The 25,141-nt window shown below is 44.1% G+C and overlaps 2 protein-coding genes across 2 annotated transcripts; both read left to right on the top strand.

Moving 5' to 3' along the window:
* The first annotated feature begins 1,782 nt into the window (after nt 1–1,782).
* On the top strand, nt 1,783–11,727 carry NT5C1B (5'-nucleotidase, cytosolic IB). Its single transcript, XM_065400413.1, has 5 exons — nt 1,783–1,900; nt 7,198–7,327; nt 8,235–8,357; nt 9,131–9,315; nt 10,780–11,727. The coding sequence occupies exons 1-5, from the start codon at nt 1,787–1,789 to the stop codon at nt 11,140–11,142; spliced, it is 915 nt and encodes a 304-aa protein (XP_065256485.1). The 5' UTR covers nt 1,783–1,786; the 3' UTR covers nt 11,143–11,727.
* Nucleotides 11,728–17,679: 5,952 nt separating this feature from the next.
* On the top strand, nt 17,680–24,860 carry RDH14 (retinol dehydrogenase 14). The gene is made up of 2 exons (XM_065400411.1): nt 17,680–18,207; nt 23,932–24,860. The coding sequence occupies exons 1-2, from the start codon at nt 17,680–17,682 to the stop codon at nt 24,547–24,549; spliced, it is 1,146 nt and encodes a 381-aa protein (XP_065256483.1). The 3' UTR covers nt 24,550–24,860.
* Nucleotides 24,861–25,141: the final 281 nt, after the last annotated feature.

Consider the following 25,141-nt stretch of genomic DNA (forward strand, 5'->3'; position numbering starts at 1 on the left):
GACCCCAGCCAAAGCAGTATTTGTGACTAGGCCTTACATGTTGTGTATATTTAATTAATAAAGTTATTTGGACCCCACTGTTCACTCACTGAACCACTCAGAGCCAGCCACTTTTGACCGGTGGACACATCATTGTTCTTTTGCTCATATTCTAGTGAGAAATCCTTCAGATTTTTCTGCTGCAGTTAATGTTAAAGCAGTTAAACTGTTGTGCAAGTAATAAGTCTCTAATCCTGTTGATAAAATCAGTGCCTGAAGCCATAACATAATATTAAATGGCTGTCAATATTAAGACTGGAGACATTAAGGTGAACAGCAGTTAGTTAGTGTCCAAGCTGGAAGGGCCAGGTCATACAATTTTTTCCATATTCCAAATTCTTCATTGTTCTCCTTAACAACAAGCCCAAGGGTTACTAATAATACTTTTTACTTCCTAGTATTTAGGGCCTGATCCCAAGCCCACTGACTTCTGGGCTTTGGGCCAGACCCCCCCCCCCCCGCAAGCTGTGTGTAGCTAACTGGGGGTGGGGTGGGGGTTGCAGCCCAGTCCGTTCCCCCTAGGCTGTGTGTAACTCTGTGTGTGTGTGTCTATTGCAGCCTTGATCCCTGCCCCCCCCCCCCGACTATGCCTATCTGTCTGGGGGGGGGGGTAGCTCTGGCCTCTGGTCCCCCCCGGTTGTGTGTATCTGTCGGGGGGTGGGAGTGCAGCCCCGGTCCCCCGCCCCTTCCCGCAGTCTGTAGGGCTTGGTCGGGGGTTTGCGGCCCTGGATGGCGGGCAGCAGGCCCGGCGCTGGCGGCAGGCGGAAGGGCAGTGGCTGGCTGGGCGCGGCACAGCGAGCCCCGGGCAGGGCAGAGCCCGGCCCGTCATCACTTCCCCACGGCTGCAGCGGCGGGGCGGGGATGCCCAGAGGCGGCTGGTGCGCTCCGCGCTGACCTCGGTCCCGCTGTGTCGGTGTCGCTGCAGAGATCCTCCTCCTCCCCCGCGCCGCCCGGCTGCAGCAGCAGGCACCAGCAGCGGGCACCAGCCGCCACCATGAGCTCCTGCAGCTCGGACAAGTCCCAGAGCAGCTCGGCCTGCAACACCCCGCTCACCCCGGCGCAGCAGCAGGCGGCCGCGGTCGGCGCCGAGCAAGACTGGGCAGCGGCCAAGGCTTTCTACGACAACCTGGTCTCCACCAAGAGACCCCGACCGGTGAGTGCAGCCGGCGGCAGCACGGAGTAGGCGTGGGGGAGGGGGGACAGCTCTCCGGGGCTTATAAACAGCTGTGTGTGCTTTCTTCCTCTTCTCTCTGATACGTGCCCTGTCTGCCTCCCTCTGCCGATCCTTCCCATCCAACCTCCGGGCCTGGCTTCCCCGTGTGCCACCCCCTCCCCTGGTGCCACCCCTATCTTTTCCCCCCTGGGTCACTGGGTGCCATCCCCACCCTCTCCTTCCTGGGTACCTCACCCTGCAACACCTATGCTGTCCTCCCCATGTGCCACACTATCCTTTCCTCCCGGGATGCCACCTCCTCCCCGTGTGTCACCCCCATCCTCTCCTCCCCGGGTGCCATCCTCCTCCCCGTGTGTCACCCCCATCCTCTCCTCCCGGGGTGCCATCCTCCTCCCCATCCTGTGTGCCACCCACCTCCATCTCCTCCCCCTTTCCTCCCTGTGTGTCACCTTCCCCCCATCTCTCTCTCCTCTCCTCCCCACCCCCACCTGCCCTCTCTCACCATTCCGTTGTCTACAGCCTAAGCCCCAAAATGCCACCACTGTGGCAGTCTCCTCCCGGGCTCTCTTTGACATGGTGAAAGACAGGAAAATCTACGAAGAGGAAGGGGTGGAAACCTATGTGAAGTACCAGGAGGAAAACGAGAATGTCCCCCTGAAGCCCGGGCCAGCTTTCTATTTTGTCAAGGTAAGACACTCCATTTAAAAGTTCAGCTAAGCTTTCTGTTCCACAAACAGCCTTCCACAGAGTTTCCTGCCTGCCTCCACCCTTCCCCAGAGCCAGAGTGGTTGGTAAAGACATCCGTTTACATAATCATGCAGCCAGCAGTCTTTTCTCACATAAGAATACACTAAACATGGCTCCTAGGTTTGTGTGCTGGGAGGGGAACTACTCCGGGATGTCACGCCAGGGAGGATGCTGAAAGCTCAAGTCCAAATTTGGGGAAGAGGAGGAGTCTTCTACTGAGCACAGTGAGGCTGCTGGGAAATGGTTTCAGGCTTAGTGGCCTGTTTGTGTTGATTGAGTAATCTCAGTTTGCTCTCTTTATCTCCCGACTGAAATAAATTAGAATAATTTTACTCTCCTCCCCTCCCTGAGTCAGTAAAGATACAAGCCTGTGTACGATCACGTAGTATTTCCTACTGAAAAATTGGCACAGTTTAGATGGAGGAAGTTAATAGCCTCTTGACAATCTAAAGATTAAAGAATGGTTACATACACAAGGTGTGGTTAGGAGGATAGACTCAGTGCCTAGTAGAGTCATGGTACAGACAGAAAGTTCATTTCCTTTTAAAGCATTGTCAGGTAATTTAGGCCCCAGATAAACCAGGGGCATAGCTACAGGTGGACCTGGGTAGGCCGCAGCCCACCCACTTAGCATCCAGGCCCACCCCCAGCCCTGGTTCTGCTCAGGCCCCAGCGCTAGCCCTGCCCAGACCTGCAAGACACTGCACGCCGGGTGCACACACACAGAGCTCGACCGGAGGGGGAGGGACAGCAGTGACCAGGGCCGGCTCCAGGGTTTTGGCCGCCCCAAGCAGCCAAACAAAAACAAACAAACAAACAAAAAGCCGCGATCACGATCTGCGGCGGCAATTCGGCGGGAGGTCCTTCGCTCCGAGCAGGAGTGAGGGACCGTCCGCCGAATTGCCGCCGAACAGCTGGACGTGCCGCCCCTTTCCAAAGTGGCCGCCCCAAGCACCTGCTTGGTAAGCTGGTGCCTGGAGCCGGCCCTGGCAGTGACACAGCAGCGGAGCGCTTGACGAGTGCACCGCGCACGCTGCAGCAGGAGGAGGGCGACCCGCCCGCCGAGCAGCAGCGAGCATCAAAAAACATAGGCCTGCTGCCTCAGGGAGCCAGGACTGATGTGGGGCAGTGCGACGGGGATGGGTGCCAGGAGCCATGTACACTGGAGAGCGGCATCTCCTTCCGGAGCTGGGTGCATGCATGGGGCCCCGGAGGGCCCCGGCCAGAGCATCCATCATCCCCCACAAGGCCAGCTGGACTGGTGGGGTTGGGCGGAGGCGGGCCCCCCGATCCCTCCTGCCCCTCCATCATTGCCAGCCTACCCAAAGTCGGAGCCCATCCAAATGTTCCATGCTAGCTACGCCACTGCCCCAAACTTGCATGGGTTTTAATTAGTTATAAAACCAAATCTTAAGATCTTTACTCAGTGTGGAATGACCTAGGTTGAGGATATTGACACCCTATCAAGGAAGATAGTAGCTGAAATAAATTGTCAAAAGGTGAAAGATTCTGTGATTGATATCAAAGCATCTCAGAAAATAACATCCACTATTGTGAGACTGCAGATAGGCCACATTGCAGAAGTCATAATCAACAGAGATGGGAGCAAGATGTATCTATTTTGGAAGATGATAAAAAAAAACTAGATAAATTCATGGATTAATTCATTAAATTATTCATGGTCCATCAATAGCTATTTGCCAGGATGGGCAGGGATGGTGTCCCTAGCCTCTGTTTGCCAGAAGCTGGGAATGGGCGACAGGAGATGGATCACTTGATGATTACCTGTTCTGTTCATTCCCTTTGGGGCACCTGGCATTGGCCACTGTCGGAAGACAGGATACTGGGCTAGATGGACCTTCGGTCTGACCCAGTATGGCCGTTCTTATGTTCTTAAGATGTACCAGGAGCAGGCTTAAATACTTGCCCATGCTTTTGAATGTAATATTGTAAGGAAAGTGAAGCTTTTCAGATTGGATCAAGCCCTACATAGGACCCTGTACAAGTTGCTAAATTAATTCTTGAACTTCATGGCCTGATACAACACTTGTCCCACGATAAAACAACACCTCAGTTTTTACTCTGTTCACTCACTTCAGTTAGAATTTGCCTGACTAACGATGTGGGTTCAAGATTAATAGAATTCCTTGGACTATTTAAAAATAAAAACATTTATGACTGGTTTCAAACATTGCTGGTGCAATGAGAACAAGGCAAAGAAACTGACTCTGATTCAGGGGCCTATATGCAGGAGTGAAACTGACAATTTTGTTTTTATTGTGTGAGCTAAGAGATATGCCAAAGGTAAACAGCCCTATAACATACTATATACATGTTTGGTTGGGTGATATGGGATTGTTTACTCCAGGCTTCAGTCCCTAAAGCCAGAAGAGGCCATTGGATCATCTAGTCACTAGTCTGACCTCCTGCATAACACATAGGCCACTAAATTTCAAATCTGATGAGGGATTATTTTCTACTTAGATGCAGAAACGAATAGTTCTTAAATAGCATCTCTGTATACAGACACCTTTAAGGGAAAGCTTTAATATGTTGTTATTTTAATTTGTTGTTTGTATTACTATAGCACCCAGGAGGCCTAGTCATACCAGAACCCCATTGTGCTAGGCACTGTACAAACTGAACAACAAGACAGACCTTGCCCCAAAGAGATTAATGTAGAACAACAGTCAAGGTTTGCTTACTTTTCAAGCCCAAAACCTTGAGTTTCTCACTAAAAAATCAATTAAGTCCACAAAAGTCCACAAAAGCTTTCAAGTCCACAAAAGTAACTTTTCAGGTGAACAGTATTACCTGCCACTTCGGAAGGGATTTCTGTTTACCTTCAGATTGGACTTTTGGGGCCAAATCATCAAATGTTGTGAATCAACATAACTCAATTGAAATGAGTGGAATCTAGCTGACTTACACCAACTGATGTTCTGGCCATGGTGGGTTTGCTTTGTTTACAATTTCTTTAAATTTCAAGAAAGTTGCAGTAAAAATAAGTGTGATCAACACAGTCACTGTAATAGACAGAAACTTATAACTCGCTGCATCCACAAGGTGCTTGGGAGTGTGTACCAGATAATGAAAAAAATAAAAAACATGATGAATTACAGTAGCCAATACACTAACATATCACCCTCTGCACTAAATGCATCCTCTTATCTGATATTTCAGTGAATATGCAGTGTTGTTGTAGCCAGGTCGGTCCCAGGATATTAGAGAGACAGGGTGGGTGAGGTAATATCTTTTACTGGACGAACTTCTGTTGGTGTGAGAGATACGCTTTCAAACTACACAGAGCTCTTCTTCAGGTCTGGGAAAGGTACTGAGAATGACACAGCTAAATACAAGATCGAACAGATAATTTAGTATAAGTAGTTAGCACATATTGTAAGGGACCATTCAAGATGAAGTTAATACCCCTGTAATCATAGGACACAAAAGGCATTAGGGGGTTACAGATTGTTGTAATAAGCCATAAATCCAGTGTCTTTATTAAGACCATGATTTTTAGTGTCTAGCAAAGTTATGAATTTCAGTTACCAGGCTTTTTTAAAAGTGTTGTGTAGGTTTCCTTTGAGGATGAGGACTGATAGGTCAGATATAAAGTGATTGCTTTGTGAAAAGTGTCCCACAAAGTGAAAGCGTGATATTACCTCACTCACCTCGTCCCTTCAATAAATACCCAATGTACTGGAATACTACAGGCCCGTGGACACAAAGTGGGAAAGGGGACATAGGGAGTCTTATCCTTTCTCTATGAATAGGATCTCTCCGTAGGTCTATAGATGGCTGTCATCTAGAGCTTTCCTAAGCATAGTCCACACAACAAGGCCAAGAATTTCAAAACTAAGTGCCTAAAGGTAGGCTATTAAGAGCACATTTAAGCATCTAAATAAGTGGTCTGTTTTTTAAAAGCACCATCTTGTTCCTTTATCTTTTCTGATACCCTAGGTCACTGGTTCTCAAACTTATTTGATCGGGCCCCCCTTCTTTGTATATATAGCTGTTTATACTCCCACCCCTCAAGAACATATACCACCACCGAGCTCTGAAGGCAGCACCATGCCAGCAGCAGCACAGAAATAAGGGAGGCAACATGAAAAGTTATATTTGTCAATATCACTTTTCACAGCAGACTTAGCACCCCATTGCCACCCTTATTTCTCTGCTGCTGCTGCCACCCCAGGGCTGACAGCTGGAATCCCGCCGCCTCCAGGTGCGGGTTTAGGGAGCAGGGAAGGAAACCTGAGCCCAGGTTACCTCCCAGTGAGGGATTGAGGGGGAGAGGAGGAGACCCCAAGCCCGGGTGTCAGGGCCCTTCTGCAGGAGCCCCAGCTACCCAGGGCTGACATAGCTCTTCAAAAAAAAAACCCCAAAAAACACACAGCTCTCACCTCCTTTGTCACATTGGTCTGCCTCCCTTGGAAGGCCCGCCCCATAGTTTGAGAACCACTGTCTAGGTTAATCAGGATCAATCCAACTCACTACCTGGATTGGGAACCTCCAAGGGAAATATCTACTGGATAAGGCAGGATTTAATGCTCATTATTTAGGGACAAATTGTCAATCCTGCCTTCCTAAATAGTGTCTGCACCAAACCTGCATTTGTAAACACATATATAAAGACACTTTATGCTTGCTTGTGAATTTTGCAGGAGCAATTTAGATGTTGAGTTTAAAAAGTGTCTCTCAATACCTGTATCCGTTAATAAAATTTCATAAAGGATTACCAAAAAGTATTAACAGGTACCATCTACAAACAGCTGTACAGGTCTGGAAAAAAATAATCTTTTGGCTCCTGGAGAAATCCCATTATCCAAAACCAGGAAAAACTCCAGTCAAATACAGATCAGAGTAAAACAAATGTACTTCAACCTTCAGAATCTAGAAAGATTAGATTCCACAGTTCATCTGAAAACTAACTAAAAGACCTTTGGTGGTGTATGGTACCTTTGCAGATTTATTTTATCTGATGATAGGTGTCTCAGGTAAAAAGAACTTCATTATAAAGTTGAATTCTGTAACTTTCATCAAAAGAAAACTGCTTATTTGCTTCTCTTATAACAAGTCCAAGAAAATAGTTGCTGGGAGGTGAAGAAGAGAAATGAATAAAACAAGTTTGGCAAGTTTAAACTGCCAAACTGCTTTTCACATTCTTCTTCAAGGTAGGATTGAGAGGACGCATATGCAGCTTGTTTATGCACATCAATGTTTCTAACCTGCAGGCACTAGAACAGGTCAATGCCCGGCTTCGTGAGCTGTACCCTAATGATGAAGAGCTATTTGATATTGTTCTGATGACTAATAACCATGCCCAAGTGGGAGTGAGACTCATAAACAGCATCAATCACTATGGTAAGTAAAATAAATAACATTCTGTAGAGCTGCTTGCTGCCAGGCTGTAAACTGAAGCATTTTCAGTTTGCGTGCTCTGACCCTGGAATGGGCAGTTCCTTTGATACAGATACCCATTGCTAGGTGAATGATGTTTATTTGTGTGTGTCAGAACAAGTGAGAGTGTGTTAAACAGGATTTGGCCCAAAGCTCTAGGTTTAATTGTCAAGTCTGAATCTCAATTTCTAAGAAAAGGTCCTTGAATGTTTCTTTATTTTGTATTTTTCCCTCTAAACTTGCAATCACTGAGCTGTCTCAGAGGGATTTTGGGGGGGATTCTTGGGGAATAAGAAACAATCAAACATTGTGGCCAAGTTAAACCTCTTAAAGTTGTTAAAAGTCAGACTACTACTGAACATGGAAAACTTCTTTAAAAGTTTAACATTAATTGAAAAATAAGATTCTTCTTGTAGGACTAGAGTGCCAGCTCCTCAGCTGATGTAAATTGGCGTCACTCCATTGACTCTGAATAGTCACTTTGTAAAACTGGAAGTTTTCAGAAGGACATAGAGGAAGTCCTTAGTTGAAGATCTGGCCACTATGCCCTCAAGATTCATGTTGTTAAGTTTCAGTCTTTCCAACGTGTGACTGCAAGAGTTGTCATACCAAAGTAGACCATGAGTGCATCTAAGCTGATATCCCAACTCCAGATGACCCCATGTTTCAGAGGAAGTGGGGAAAGTAGCTTTTGCTCAGTAAAGAATTGGGACGAATGTACATCAAGGACAGATCTTAACATTTCTGAAATTTTACTCTGTTCAGATAGTAACTGTATTTTGTTTGTGTTAGGACAAAAACACAGCAGGGTTGTACCTTGTCATATTTTGTTTGTTTCTTCTGTATCTGAGATTTTCATGCCTGTTTTTAGGTTTATCGATTGAACGCTTCTGTATGACTGGTGGAGAAAGCCCTATTGGTTACCTAACAGCATATCTTACCAACTTATACCTTTCTGCTGACTCTGAAAAAGTCCAAGAAGCTATAGAAGCAGGTTTGGATTGGCTCTTACCTTGGTTTATTTCTCACTTAAGCCTATTATCACATGAACTCAATAATTACATATATCTTTTCCGCAGGAGATGGAAATATTTCAGTAAATATGGAGTCCAATATACAGTATATATGTAATATCAACTAGTCACTGGTTTTATTTGATTATTATCCTTCTGCTTGGATCTGGTTTCTTATAATGCCCCTTTTTGCCCCCTGCACTGTGTCAGTAATGCTAGCCTAACCAATCCTTTTCTTTATCTCTTGCTCCAAGCTTCATGTCTTCATCCATGCTGCCCCTCTCCTTTGCATGACCACCAGTGTACCAGTCCTCCCTCCTGTCTCACTCAAATTCCTCCTGATGTCACCTTTTCTCTGATGCCAAAAATTAGCCAACATCCAGTGCCTTCTGCACTGCAACATTAGAAAGGAGAGAGTGAACTTAAAATGAAAATAAATAAATAAAGCTAGAGTAAATATTGTCCTCAGAATTTTCCACTATTTCTTATCTTCAGTGTGACTTAGGGTCCAATCCTGCAAACACCTATGACTGAAAGTAACTATGCATGAGAATAATCTCACTTAAATCAATGGGACTGCTTGCATATATAAAGTTACTCCTATGCATAAATATATCTGGGGTCAGGGCCTTAGACTGTAAGTGCCTCTGGGCAGTGAAGTTTTGTACCCATTCTGTGTCTATGCCACTGCAATAACAAGTAATACTAGTGAGTCCAGTGGAAACTGCTAACTGAGCTTCTGATGTATTTTCAGGCATTGCATCTGCTACAATGTTCACTGCAAATAAAGACATACCTTACTGTGATAAGCAGCTGAGGGTGGCGTTTGATGGGGATGCTGTTCTCTTTTCTGACGAATCAGAGCAGATTGTCAAAGAGCATGGATTAGATAGATTTTTTGAACACGAACAGATGAATGAGAATAAGCCCCTTGCACAGGTATCTGCTTTTTTATTGCTAAAATTGTAGTTGGTACTTTGATTTTGTTTGTCGTATGTGTACATTATTTTTCTCTTAAGTTTATATATTAATGTGTCTTGTTCTTCATGGATGTTTTATTTGTGATTCAAAGAACCTTTTAATTGTAACATCAATTGCATTATACCTGCTTGGATTTCCTTTTTCACAGACAGTCATTAGAATGCACGTTTGATATTTAAGGGCCTGATCCTGCAGTCCTTACACAGGACTCCCATTTCATTGGGAATATTGCATGAGTAAGAACATGAGGTTCTTATAGCTACCTCTAGAGGTATTTTCACTTAATCATCCCCTAGAGGCCTGATCCAATGTCCACTGAATTCACTGAAAAAGATGACTATTGATTTCAATGGACTTTGGGTCTGGTCCTAGGTGAGGTGAACATGGCAGCCTATATCCATTCATAGCAATCAGCCCCACCTCCAAACATACTACTCAGTATTTGAGATCCTTTGTTGCCCTCTGTGCATGTAACAGAATGCACATGTCTGGGCTTGGAATGTAATGTCCATTCATACTTTGTTCCACTTTTTATTGTCATATGGAAAAGCTATTGTACATCTCTCAATAACATATTAATAAAGAGTTGGCATTTGAAACAAATGCCAGAATGGTCCAAGTGTAATATTTATGTTCATTGTCAAACAGAATTATGATGTTTGTCCAGGAATGCAAACATGTTAGAATCAACTTAAACCAACTTTACTTTCATTTACACTGGTATAACTCAGAAAAAGGGCCTGATCTTTGAAAGCAATGGAAATTGTAGGTACTCAGTGTATCAGAGTTTGACCCAAAATAGTTTTTGTTTTTAATTTTGCGCCTCATCCTTCTGTCACTCAAACTGGTGTAAATCTGAGGGAACTCCACAGAAGTCAATTTAGTTACACGAGTGTAAAAAATCAGTATGAGAACAGAATCAGGTGTCATTAAAAAGCAAAAGGTATGTTTTTCATTTCATGAACTCTGGACAGAAATTATTCCTGTATATTAGGGCTCTCCAGCCCCAGTTAGGGTCAGGACCCCTCTGAATTAGGCACTGTAAAGAAATACAGATTTACAAGATCCCTGCCCCAAAGATCATACAATCTAAGGAGACAGGCAACATACAAAGAGAGTAAGAGGGATGCACTGAAATATATAGAAATTATAATATACAAATATACTTTGTGGTGGGAGGGCATTCTATTATGCAAATAGGTATCCGTATTCAGCAGCTGCCCCACACAGCCAAGCTGTCACTTGCTGGTTGGTTTTCTTTGTAGGCATTGTGTTGAGAAAGGATTCCAAGGAGGAGAAGGTAGTGGCCTTATGGATCATGGAAGGAGTTCTATATATAAAGGACAGCATGGAAGAAAGTACAGAGATGTTTGTGGGAGAAGTGGGTAAACATTAAACATGTTTCTGATATTTTATACCTAGGGTCCTTTGAAAGGTTTTCTGGAAGACTTAGGGAAGCTGCAGAAGAAATTTTATGCAAAAGACGAACGATTAGATTGTCCTATAAGGACCTACCTCGTCACAGCTAGAAGCGCAGCAAGTTCTGGAGCCAGAGTGCTGAAGACTCTCCGTAGCTGGGGTTTGGAGATTGATGAGGCACTTTTCCTTGCAGGAGCTCCTAAAGGACCGATTTTGGTGAAAATACGGCCTCATATTTTCTTTGATGATCAGATGTTTCACATTGAAGGAGCACAACAACTGGGTACTATAGCAGCACATGTACCTTATGGCATTGGTCAGAAGTACAACAAATCCAAACCTAAAGATGACACTGTTAAAAAATAGCTTCCCTTTAACTTAGACAGCCTCTAACACATCAATAGTTAAGTCTGAAAACTCTACCTTTGTATATTATAAGGAGTATGTTTAAAGATTTGACCTCGGTAGCTAAATAAGTTTTAAAAGGAAATATTTTTAATATAAGTTTTTTTAAATAGTACTCTTGAACACTTTTTGGTTTGGTTTGCTAGGTCTAGCACTGTTGTTTTTTAATATTAGGAAAAGTCTTGTATTGATTTTATAGTTTAAGCCATATTTTAAAGACATATATATATATCTGTATATATATGTCTTTAAAATATATAAGTGTGTGACTTCTCTGAAAGTGTTGTAAATGGGTTATTTATAACGTGAATCATGCTACATAAAGAATATTTACAGGTTATTTTTGAAAAGACCAAAAACGTGGTGCGAGTATGTTTACCTATTCAGGGTCAGTTTGTTGAATATGTGCTCAGTGATTGTGTCATCATGAATCTTTGATCTGTATGGGTGATTTGTAATTCCAGTGGAAACTGTTAGTTTGTGTGGCCTTGTGTTTACAGGAACCCTTTATTTTTCTAAACTATTTTTCCTACTCGAATAAAGCTGACTTTGCAGAACATTGCCATTTTTCTGTGTTGGGGGTGGGGTGGGGGGATTTTTTTTCCTCAACAAGGATCACTCAGAAGTTATGGCTCTTCTGAGGCCTATGTAAAATGAGTTTGGTGACCTCAGTTCAATTTCTGGTCGACCAGTGTCCACTTCAACACCACATTAATGTTCATTTGCACCATTGTTGATAAGCTGAGCAGAGGACCAAGGAATGAGTAGGTATGGAAAAGGGAATTATCCACACCATGCACCTTCCCATCCAACCAGCAGTCCATCTAGAACATGCAGCGTGTTGGCCAGAGCATAGTTAGCAGGCTTGGAATGCTTCAGTTTGCGTTGATCTGTAGATAGAGGACATTTTCTCCAGAGCTGTCAGTCCTTAACCGATCTTGAGCACTAAAGTGTGTGAGGAGAAAAATGTAAAAAAGATCCTACTGTTTTTATTATGTTATACGTTTGTTCATCAGCAGTCAGACTCTAAATTGACACTGAAGGTTCTGTTCTTTGATGTTTTAGTTATGCAGGCTTACCTTCAGATATGTCAGATACATGTTGCAAGATGTCAGCAATGTAAGATATGCAAGAACACATTCTAGCTGAGCTAAAGTTAGCGCAAATCCTATTTCATCCTTCCAAAGGAGGTTCCTCTTCACACACTTTATAAATTTTCTGAATGCAAACCACAAGGGATCGACTTTAAATCTCAGGACACATTTAGGCCAAAATTTTGAAAAGGGGCCTCTGATTTTGTATGCCTCAGATTTTGTATGCCCATCCTGACACCTTGGCAGCTGATTATCTAAAGTGCTGAGCACACACAACTCAGCTGAGGTGAGTCGGAGTGTACAGCATCTCTGAAAATCAGGTTCAATTTATTTCAAGTTGAGTGTTTAAAAAAAAGAGAAGAAGACAGAATCAGAGGCCACTTTTAAAAATACCATCCACAGTGATTCTAGCCATGAGGTATGAAGATTGCTGATTAAGTTTTCTGTAGTTAGCAAATGTTGTGTTTACAGTTTTCTTTAATATAAGCAAAGGAAATATCCTGGTATCTGGTTTGTTTTTGTATAGCTCTGTGATTGAATGGGCACATCTTCTCTAATGGGATAGACTTGCCCATTGTCCATTACAGAATCAAAAGTAAAATGATAATGTATTTTTTGGAATGTTCTGCAACAGTTTGAAGCATATTTTTAAAATCTGCCTGAGAATTTAGTAAAGAACTCATCAACAAGGAATCCGGTTGCAATCCCGTGTAACCTTTTGAAAATTTGGAGGATATATACTACCTTTGTGACCTGAAACTTCAAAATAAAAGTATTTTTTTCTGCCAAACTCCAAAGATTAGAGTTCTGGAATGCAGTAAAACTGAGAATTGCCTTGGGATTACAAGTGGCTATTAAGCTATACATCAAGCCAGCTGTCCTGAGAGATGGTAGTGAGCTAGATACCTTGAATCCTCCTGGAAAGCTTTAATTTTGGAAAACAATGATCATTGCTCAGGGGCTAAATTTCTCATTATGGAAACAACCCATTGTACAAATATAATACACGGAAGAACTGACTGAATAGAGGTGATTAAGTTTTTAATCAAATACCTTTACCAGATTTGCCGAACTTTTGTTCTGATATACTGTGGCAGGGCTTCTTGAAAAGGATTTAGACTGAAAATATATTTTAGGCCTGTGGCTGACTTTGTTGTCTTCTTGATAATATTAATTTGGTTGGTGTATTCTGATTGGAATAATCACGCAGAGATGAGGTTTGGGGTATCTTTAGGCATTGCTCCAGGTCAGCATCTTTTCTGGGTGTGGTTCTTAGACTCATCCCTCTGACTTGGCTTTCCCTCTCTCTCTCTCACACACACACACTCAGGGTGTGTACACACTATCACTAAGGCTGCGATTCTTTCACAGAGGTCACGGAAGTCATGGATTCCGTGACTTTCTGTGACCTCCATGACTTCTGCAGCAGCTGGTGTGGCTGACTTCAGGGCCCTGGGGCCAGCTGCTCTAGTGCCCCACGGCCAGCCGCACCTGCTGCTGCTGGAGCGACCCGGGGCCAGCTGCTCTAGCGGGCAACCCCAGGCAGCTGGCTCTGGGGATCACTAGAACAGCAGCCGGTGTGCTAGCTCCGGGGAACACCTGAGCAGCATTCCTGCGGGAGCCCTGGGGACCGCCCAAGCAGCTGGAGCAGTGGCCCCAGGGGCACCCGGAGGCCATCCGGAGAGTGGTCCCTGGGAGCAGCAACCAGGAGGCAGTCAACCCCCAGCACTGGAGCAGCATCCCCGCCACCCCTCCCCAGCCAGGGGCGGCTCTATGTATTTTGCCGCCCCAAGCACGGCAGTCAGGCGGCTTTCGGCGGCACACCTGCAGGAGGTCTGCTGGTAACGCGGATTCAGCGGCATGCCTGTCGGAGGTCTGCTGGTCCCGCACCTTCGGCGTACCCGCCGCCGAATTGCCGCCGAAACCGGGGGACCGGCTGACCTCCCGCAGGCATACTGCCTAAGGCAGCCTTACTGCCGCCCTCATGGCGACCAGCAGGCCGCCCCCCGCGGCTTGCCGCCCCAGGCACGCGCTTGGTGCGCTGGTGCCTGGAGCTGCCCCTGCCCCCAGCAGGGGCTCCCCGCAGGAGCGGGGCCCCAGAAGTAGAGATTTAGTCAGGGGTATTTTTGGTAAAAGTCATGGACAGGTCATGGGCCGTGAATTTTTATTTATTGCCCGTGACCAGTCTATGGCTTTTACCAAAAATACCCCTAACTAAATCTTAGCCTTAACTATCAATATGTAACTTATCTTGGTCAGAGGTGTGATTAAGCCACTCCCCTGAGTAATGTTAGTTACACCGACCTAAGCACCAGTGTGGACAGCGCTCTGTTGACAGGAGAGCTTCTGACACTGACATAGCTACTGCCTCTTGTGGAGGTGGTTTTATTATGCTAACGGGAGAGCTGGGTTTGGAGGACAAGTTTGATTTACTTCCTTCTTTTTATTTTCCTTCAGAAAGGAGGAAAAACTCAGACGCTTCAAAATGTATGTTATTCTGTGTGTTGCATTGTGCTTGTGTTACTTAGTTTACTAGCTTCTGTACAATTGTACTTGAGTTTATATACAAAATGTTTGCTACCTCAGGCTCAGTCCTGTGAGGTGATGAGCACCCTCAGATTCTAGCAGCAATAACTATTGGAAATAAGGGTGCTTGACACTTCACCGAATTGCACCTATGAATGATGAGCCAGAATGTACAGGTTTATCTACATCTACCTTTGTTGTAGTGGTGTTGTGGTTTTAAGGTGGGTAGATGTTTGTAAAATATTTTGAGATGCTCAAGTGGTATCATTGTGAAGTATTATTATGTTTGGGGGTGTTTTTTTGGTTTTGTTTTTCGGCCATTACACTACTTAGCTGTCCTCTCAATATTGTAAGTATTTAATGTGCTTTGTGATCCTGACTGATCATGCTCATCTTTTAGTAGCTGAATTATTTGTCTTATCAATTATGCTATTTTCTAATTTAACAGGGAAATACATTTATCCTCAGCAAAAAATCCTAGGCAACATTTTCTTTCAATGTAGACTAGTGATTTCTGTGGGCTGCTCAACTTGAGTAGCTTTGATTTTTGGAAAGTGGATGTTCAGCTCTTTTTAAAATCAGGTCCCTTTAAGGCAGGGGTCTCAAACTCAATTTACACAATGAACTCAGGGTAGAACAAGGTCCTATGTTTTAGTGCTCCCTGGAGATGAATATTAAGAAAAACAGGAGCCTGGTCAGATAATAGCATGGTCTTTATCATGAAATTAGATTAAATCAGCAATCAGTATATGGTAGATATATATCCCTCTTCTAAGTTTTGTACTGAGAGATAGAGTTTTCTCCGTGTGTCTATTAAAATCTTTCATGTTTTGAAGGGTTCTGGAGGCCTTAGATAGCTTTTGTAACCCAATTTGTTTCATTGGGTGGATAATTCAAAGTCACCTGACATTAAATATTTTGGATACCTTGAGAAATATTTCAATAGAAAATTGATTTGAAATTGAGCCATTTATAGGTTCACTATGGTGTATCTTCTGTCTCCCATTTTTGCTTTCATAGTACTAACCTTCATGCTTTTGTCTCTAGATTGGCCCAGGGTTTGCATTGGGAAACCTAAACAAAAGAAAAGGACTGCTGCTTAAAGATAAGGAAGCAAACCTTGTCAGAAGCTTTCAGTATTCAAGATTAGTCTATACATAGCTGAATCAGTGTCCATAAGTGCATCTGTGATCTTTTCTTTATTAGTTCTATGTAATAAATTCATCCATAACCAGTCATTAATAAAAAATGTAAAAAATGCATTCAGCCATGTTTTCTAATGAAGAATATGTTAAGCAATATCATTCAGTAGCTCAGATCTGTGTAAAAACTGAGTATGACTTAACAGAATTGTAGATACATAGGGCTGGAAGGGACCAAGGTCATCTAGTCCAGCCCCCTGCGCTAGACCATTCCTGACCAAAGTTTGTCTAACCTGTTGAAAACCTCCAGTGATGGAGATTCCATAACCTCCCTCAGAAACCTATTCCAATACTTAACTGTCCTTTTAGTTAGAAAGTTTTTCATAATATCTAACCTAAATCTGCCTTACTGATTAAGCCCATTACTTTTTGTCCTATCTTCAGTGGACATGGACAACAACTGATCCCCAGCCTCTTGACTTTATAACAGCTCTTAATGTATCTGAAGACTATTATCAAGTTCCCCCTCAATCTTCTTTTCTCAAGACTAAACATGCCTTTTTTTTTTTTTTAATATTTCCTTGTAGCTGAAGGGGTGCCCTGAACTGGACACCGTACTCCAGCTGAGGCCTCATGTGTGCTGAGTACAGTGAGACAATTATCTCTCTTTGAAATGACACTCCTGTTCACATAACCTAGAATATCAGTCTTTTTTGCAACTGTATCACATTGTCAGCTATATTTAATTTGTGATCAACTATAACCCTCAGATCCTGTTCTACAGTATTACTGCCAATGTTTTGCCATTTTCATAGAATCACAGAAGTGTAGGATTAGACTCATCTAGTCCAGTCCCCTGCACTCAAGGCAGGACTATGTAATAACTAGACCATTCCTAACAGGTGTTTGTCTAACCTGTTTTTAAAAACCTCCAGTGACAGAGAATCCACAACAGCCCTAGGCAATTGGTTCCAGTGCTTAACTACCCTGACAGTTAGGAAGTTTTTTCCTAATATCTACAGAACCCCCTTCCCCTTGCTGCAGTTTAAGCCCATTGCGTCTTGTCCTATCTTTAGAAGTTAAAGAGAACCATTTTTTACCCTCTTCCTTGTAACAACCTTTTATATACTTGAAAACTGTTATCAAATCCCCCCTCAGTCTTCTCTTCTCCAGACTGAACCCATTTTTTCCAATCTTCCCTCACAGGTTCTGTTTTCTAGACCATTAATCTCTGGACTTTCTCCAACGTCTCCCCATTTGTCATTGTGTATCTGATTTTTCATTGTAGTACTTTGCACCTGCTGTCTTCCCTGAACGCTACCTTGTTGATTTCAGAAGAGAGTTCTCCCTTTTGTCATGGGAGCTTTGATTTTTTTCAGTCTTTCGGGCTTTGGGTGACCAGATAGCAAGTGTAAAAAATCGGGACAGGGGGTGGGGAGTCATAGGTGCCTATATAAGAATAAGCCCCCAAAATATGGACTATCCCTATAAAATCGGGACATCTGGTCACCCTATATTGGACTCAGTCCCAGTCTGACCAAGAAAAAGGGTGGTGGCTGCAGGAGACACTTGTATCTGCTCAAACGCGTTTGCGTCTCTGTCTGGGGTGCCAGCAGCTCAGGGGCTGCCCTGCACCGGGGAAGGGCTGCGTAGCTCACAGCACAGCTAGCGCGGTTGTGGCGGGACACCTCAGCTCGGGGCTAACCCAACCCAAGGGCTCCGCGCAGGGGAGGCGGATGAAACTACGAGTCCCAGAATGCAAAGCGAAGGGGACCGCGCCGGCCAATCGGTATCTAAACACCCATACGCGGCGCTCGGCATCCGGCGGCGGTGTAGCGCCGGCTGCGCCCTGGGAAAAACGCCGGGGCGGGTGTCGTTCGGCCCTTGCTGGCCCCGAGCGCTGGGCTATGGCCGCTGCGGCGCTGCTGGCCGCGGTGTTGGGCGGGGGGCTGCTGCTGATCGCCCGCCGCTACCTGACCGGGGCCGGCCGGGCTTCGCGGGGCGCGGCTGCCGCGCTGATGCGGGGCAAGACGGTGATCGTCACGGGCGCGAACAGCGGGCTGGGCCGGGCCACGGCGGCCGAGCTGCTGCGGATGCAGGCCCGGGTGATCATGGGCTGCCGGGACCGCGGCCGGGCCGAGCAGGCGGCCCGCGAGATCCGCGCCGAGCTGGGCGCCCAGGCGGAGGGCGGGGAGCTGGTGATCAGGGAGCTGGACCTGGCCTCGCTGCGCTCCGTGCGCAGCTTCTGCCAGCGGGTGCTGCAGGTACAGGGGGCGGGGCGGGGAATGAGGGGAGGGGTTGGGTGGGGTGGGCAAGTATGGGGGAAGGGATGGGGAGAGGGTAGGCTGGAGGGTGGGGTGAGGGGAGAGGGTAAGCTGGGGGGTGAGGGTGGAGGAAGGTGGGGGGAAGGGATGGGATAGGTTGGGAGGGATGGGGAAGAGAAGAAATAAGGGGGAGAAAGATGGGGGAGGGCTGGGGTGAGGAGAGGGGAAAGCTGGTATGGGGGTTACAGGGCCTTGGTGAAGGTAATACGGGAGATGGCATATGGGGGAATGAGTTGATCCAAGGGCAGAGAGCTTGGCTGGGGAGGAGAAGGGGGTGTTGGGGATCGGGAGGACACCCAGCTAGCTGGGGATGGGATGGGTGGACAGCTGGATGCAGGGGAACCTTTGCAGAAGGACAGGCTGGTGTGCCCTATGATACATCTGACAAAGGGGTCAAGAAGGAGGAAAAGTTTTTAGGGGGATGGTTAGTTTGAGGGGGCTGAGGATGGAGAGATGCTGATAAGTGGAGGATGGAGGGCATGGGATAAGGCTATGGGGGAGATTGGCATGAAGAGGAGAGATGGGCCCTGCTGGTGTGTGGGCATGAAGGGCAGCAGCATCCAGACATTGCGTTGGCACCATCCTATCCTTTGTAGAGGACTGGAGTTTGTCAACAAATCATTCTGCGTGTCTAATTAGCAGCCCTTGTGCAGGTTTGCAACTCAGGAACATTCCTGTCTCTCACTCCCTTATCCAGCAAGGGCTACAAAGTCTTCAAATTACCCCTTTGGTGACTTGGGGTTCTTCAATGCTGAAATTGAGGGAATATTAGCAGCTTTTGTCAGAGCTATTCTTGCATTTTATAGGGAATTAACAATAGTCCCAAAATATTTTGGGATGTGATGTAATGTTTTGGTGCATTCTTATTTATTGATTTTTAACCCAGGGAACAAAGCCTTATTAGGCCAAAGTTCCTTTCCTGGGGAAATTTTCCTGTTCCACTAGCTGTGTTGACTGGAAAGAAGGACTGGGCCCATGGAGTTATACAGTGCAGCCAGAAATCACCTTCACAAGCTTATATCAAGATGCAGCAGGCAAGGGGTGACCTGTTATCTCTGGGGGCAAAGAAAAAACTAGGGCAGCTGCAATCTGCTGCAGTTTATTCTGCAGGGCATCTGGGAACTTGTGATTGTGAATTGGCTTAAGTTTGAGCCCCCTTCTACCTACAGCATAGAGGATAGGCTGCAGTGAGAGAGCACTTCATGGGGTCATCTGAATCCAATATACATTTATCATGTTTCTATTACAGTACACCCTGTCTCTAATGCCCTTCATAATACCGAATCTTTGGATATAATGAACTCAGTCCCTGGATCCCACCTCCATCCATGGGGCTGTGTCGGGGGCTGTCAGTTGTGGGGCTGGAGGAGCTGTCTTCCCCGCTCCTCCTCCCCTCTCTGTCATGGGTCTCTTTTTGTGTAATCACCCCCTTGCTATAATGAACAAATGGCTTGGATCCTGTGGGGTTTGTTATATCGAGGGTATACTGTGGGCTGGTCTACGCTAGGGGGGGGATCGATCCAAGATACGCAACTTCAGCTACGCGAATAGCGTAGCTGAAGTTGAAATATCTTGGATCGAATTACCTGGGGTCCAGACGGCGCGGAATCGATGGCCGCAGCTCCCCCGTCGACTGCGCTACCGCCGCTCGCTCTGGTGGAGTTCCGGAGTCGACTGTGAGCGTGTTCGGGGATCGATATATCGCGTCTTAACGAGACGCGATATATCGATCCCGGATAAATCGATTGCTACCCGCCGATACGGCGGGTGGTGAAGACATACCCTGTATGTCCATAATCATTCTGACTTTGTCAGACCTATCCTGGATCCTGCAAGCCTACTTTGTGAGGTGCTCACTAGGGTCCTACAGGCTTTCCTAAGAGATTTTGTAGAAGGGCATGAGCAAGCCAACAAATGGTTTCACTAGGCATCTCATGGATACAATTTACACTGTTTAGGGATATCCCAAAATAGAGGAAAGGGTGTGTGCTGTGGGAAACTACATAATGGTAGAAAATGAGCTAATGCTGGAACTGCCACCCTGTATAACTCTGGGGTAAATATTTTCTTGATATAATTTTCTTAACTCATGAAATGTCGTCATCTTAACACTTGATTTTTTCAGCATAACTTCACATTAATAATAACGTGATGAATAGACTCTTTCTCTTCACCCTTTTGGGCCTTTAACATAATTTGCCAGGAGACTGGTGTCATTTCTGATTTGAAATATTTGGCAGACACTCAGATAATGTAGTGATTGGGAGGTATGATGAAGAAATTGTATCTTTCAAACAGATTGGATTGAGTGTTTTTCAGATGCTAGATCTCTGAATGCAATTCACAGGGCAGGTCCATGCACTTGGAAGTAAGGTTTGACATATATGTAAAGAAGAAATGAGGGACTGAGTCAGGACCCAGTTGCCATCTTTTAGGATTTTACTATCTCATCTTGGGAAAGGGGGAAAGTTTCTCAGATGCTGGAGAAAAAGGCAGCTAATAGCTTTCTTTTGTTGATACTCTTAATAGGAACAAAAAGTGAATAATCTTGGATTAAATAAAGTTGAGAGCTAAACATGAGTTTCTAATGTGACGTGCCAGATTCACTTCACAGGATTTGTGTTAACACTTTCTTCTGTCTTGGATTGTGTGGGTTCCCACTTCCTGAACTGAGGAACAATAAGCAAAATCCAGTCAAAACTACCAAATTTCTCCTGGTTCTAACTAAAACTGTGAATAATCTTGATGCAAAAATCCACTATTCAGTCTGAGTTTTCTAGACTGTAGGGGCACTGTTTGAGGCACTTTCTCTGGGTTTTAAATGAAAAGCTAGACAGGTATCTCATAACTTGGAATATTTTTGTGCACATTTCACTGTGTTCTAATTTATAACAGTCCCTTAAATATCTAGTTTATTTTTCCAGGGTATTTTAAAGATGTCTATCACCATTGTGTCTAGACAGGAATACTGTTGCACTCTTTGGGTCCGAACACTGATCCAAGAGGCCCTTGAAGAAATCAAGGCAGGAAGGGATATATTTTAGAGAAAAAGCTAAATGTTTCTTGAAAATCTGTAGGATCCCCACACATTTGGGTAACTAAATGACACACTTAAACTCATGGTTTCTGACACCTTTGTTTAACTGAAGAAGAAATATCTGGAATAATGAAGATGTGTGGTAAAAAGGGCTACAGCTGTGGGTCTCTCGTAGTCTGTTGGACCTCTCCAATCTTTGCAGATAAGAAAATTGTAAGGGGAGTGAAAAGAAGGAAGATAAGTGTTGAGATTCACACTGTGTTGGCCCTATTTTAGGACGTTATATGTGTGTGCATTTTCCTCCTCCTTTAAACAGAACAAAAACACTAACAGAAAAGACCCACAGAAACAACAGGGGAAATTGACTAAAGCCCTAATTCTGTAATTGGTTTGTCATGGACGGACAGTTGTGCCCATGTAAAACTCCACTGACTTCAATGGGAAGCCATTTAGTGCCACCAGTGTAGATCCAGTTGCAGGATCTGGGCTTGTTTGACTTTACAGGGGAAACTGAATGTGACTATACACAAAGTGCTGTGAAATGCACAAAGTAAACACAGGGAAAACAATATATCCTTTTTTCTAATCTGGTGTAGTGCCTCATAGGTGTTTAGTGATACATTTAAAAAACAGTGATTTTTTTTTTTTTAAACTGGCAGTCTCCCTATTGGCAAAACCAATTAAAGTGTTGTCTTTTCACAAGCAAAATTGAGAACAAAATAGCGAGGCATGAGATGAAGTGTGTGGGGTGACATACCCGGGAGTGAGCTGGAGACAGCTTGGGAAGGTAGTGCCGCTATTGGGTTTATTTCTAGTGGTATCTGCTGTTTTAGAATACCCTCACCATGGCGTAAATGATGGAGAAAACAAAATGATTGAGATGACTAGTTCTAGAAACACTTCCATAGGGCTGTAGTACATACACACTTATGTTATTCCCCTCCTTTTCTGAACTTGTGACTCCTTTCTGAAGTTGTCTGTAAGATAAAGGAGGTTCCTAGATCGATAAGATGAGACATAGCTGGCACTCCCACAGCCTGGCTTTCATTGTGGGTGTTTAGATACCTGAATTTTCATTTTTCACTTTTTTAGCCTCACTGCACAAAGACCAATTGCATTGTGTATTCAGAGTAATATGCTGGCTTCAGTGATAAATTGTTACATCTTTCAGTACTATGCAGCTATGGGGGAGATGTGAATTCTTTCCAACTCATGCATGAAGGACCCAATCCTGTGAGATGTTGAGCATCCTCAACTCCCATTGATATCAGTAGGAGTTAAGGGAACTTAGCATCTTGCAGGATCAAGCCCCAGCTTGATTTAATTATTAACTAAATTCCAAATGCAGGCTCAGATTCTGCTCTAAGTTATACTTGTGCCACTGATGGCAAAATGTGTGGACTATTAAATTTCAAAGGTGTAAATGAGGATAGAATCTGGCCTGAAGAAAATTTCTTACTGGTGGTAAGGAGCCAGAAAGACCTCAGCTTGACTTCCAGAGCCTATGTTAAATTTGCAGGACTGGCAAGAAAAGTATGTGTGTGGGGGGGCAGATTCTTGTAAACTGAGCATTCAGATTGAAACATGGAACTTTATAGTGACACTTGTGTGAAGTCATTTTCAGAGTGGAACCACACTTTGAAACTCCTAAGATCTTTCCCTCTCGGGGGTGCACAGACTATGCAGGATTTGGAACATAAGTATTGGGGCCTTAGATTTCATTTTTCTGTTACCAGTTTTACTTTCTGGTTCTTGTGCATTGGCACAACATAATATCTTGCTCCACCACAGTTCAGGCAAATTTTAAACTAGGTACCATTGTTTTAAATTATTAATAGCAGTGTTTTCAAAATTCATCATAAATCTAATTATTTTTCCCTAATCAAATGATGGGTTTAAAATTTGTTGGCAGTGTCTCTTTAACTGAGGGGGAGGGATAGCTCAGTGGTTTGAGCATTGGCCTGCTAAACCCAGGGTTGTGAGTTCAATCCTTGAGGGGGCCACTTGGGGATCTGGGGCAAAAATCAGTACTTGGTCCTGTTTGTGAAGGCAGGGGGCTGGACTTGATGACCTTTCAAGGTCCCTTCCAGTTCTAGGAGATAGGATATCTCCATTAATTTATTTATTATTTATATTTAACCCTAAATCCCTGCCTCAAAGAGCTAGATTATCTTTTTGTTCTTTGTTTGTACAGTGCCTAGCACAATAGGCTCTATGACCGGGGCTTCTAGGTGCTGCCACAGTATAAATACTAACCAGTAGTACACTTATCAGCTTTTCTTTAATGTCACATCCTGATAATTCTTTGGAAAGAAATTGGTATTACAGAATAATTTCAGTGGATTTCAATTAAAAAATGCTATTCTTGAAAAATGTTTATATTTTAGTTATATTCAGAGTAATTCAGCCCCCCCCCCCCACAACCCATGTGATTTGATACTCCTCTTACTGACAACTACCAATACACTTATTTTTTCAAAGATTACATTAAAATAACCATGACCTAGAAAATCCCATTTTAGAGGATGAGCAGTTGAATGTTTTTTCCTAATAAAGGTCAATGAATACAATTAATCTTAATAACAGATTGCTGTGTTTATAAATCTGATTATTTTTGCTATTTTAAGGAAGAGCCGAGACTGGATGTTCTGATCAATAATGCGGGGATATTCCAGTGTCCATACATGAAGACAGAGGATGGTTTCGAGATGCAGTTTGGTGTCAACCACTTGGGTCATTTCTTGCTCACTAACCTCCTCCTTGGCCTCCTCAAAAGTTCTGCCCCAAGCAGGATTGTGGTAGTTTCTTCCAAACTTTACAAATATGGAGAGATCAACTTTGAAGACTTGAACAGTGAGATAAGTTACAATAAAAGTTTTGGCTACAGTCGCAGTAAACTGGCTAACATACTATTCACCAGGGAGCTAGCCCGCCGATTGGAAGGCACAGAAGTCACTGTCAACGTCCTTCATCCCGGTATTGTCCGAACCAATCTAGGCAGATACATGAATATTCCTTTGCTGGCAAAACCCCTCTTCAATTTGGTGTCATGGGCTTTCTTCAAAACCCCATTGGAAGGAGCCCAGACTTCTATTTATTTGGCCTCCTCTGCAGAAGTAGAGGGTGTGTCAGGCAAGTATTTTGGGGAATGCAAAGAGGAGGAATTGCTGCCTAAAGCCATGGATGATTTAGTTGCAAGAAAACTTTGGGATATCAGTGAAGTGATGGTTGGATTATTAAAATAAATGCTAGGAAAAAAGACCTACTGAAAGGAATGAAGATAACTAATATTTTGCTACCCTGAAGCTTTCTGCAATGGTATTTCCCCCTTGAATGGTGTGAAACACAAATTACTTTGCTCATAGATTTCAAAGCTACTAGGAGTAATTTGTACAGCTCTTTTAAAATAGAGAATATTCTCTATTTTAAATAAATCCATATTTTGAAAAAATACAGAACTAGAGTCTAACAGCCTGGGTGTTTGAATATATTTCAGCATTAAATCTCTTCTGAAAGCTACTTGTTCAGCAAATAAAAAGTTATTTGCTATGTAATGTATATGCTTCTTTGTTGTCTTCCACTATTTGATCTCAGACATTGCACTGTATTGCATTGTACGTGAAATGTGTGGCTGTTTGCTTTTTCTTGTAGATGGTTTGTGAATCCATCCTAATACCAATAACAGTGTTGGGTTGGTGAGCAATCCAAGCTAAAACCATGTGAAAGATTTTACCAGTGAGTTGTGAACACTCTTCCGCTATGATCATCTAGGCCTCCGAATACTGTTTCATAGCACAAAAACTCTTTCCCACAACTGCATATCACTGGCTGCCTGAA

This window comes from Emys orbicularis, chromosome 3, assembly GCF_028017835.1.
Source record: "Emys orbicularis isolate rEmyOrb1 chromosome 3, rEmyOrb1.hap1, whole genome shotgun sequence".
In the NCBI taxonomy this organism is placed as follows: Eukaryota; Metazoa; Chordata; order Testudines; family Emydidae; genus Emys; species Emys orbicularis.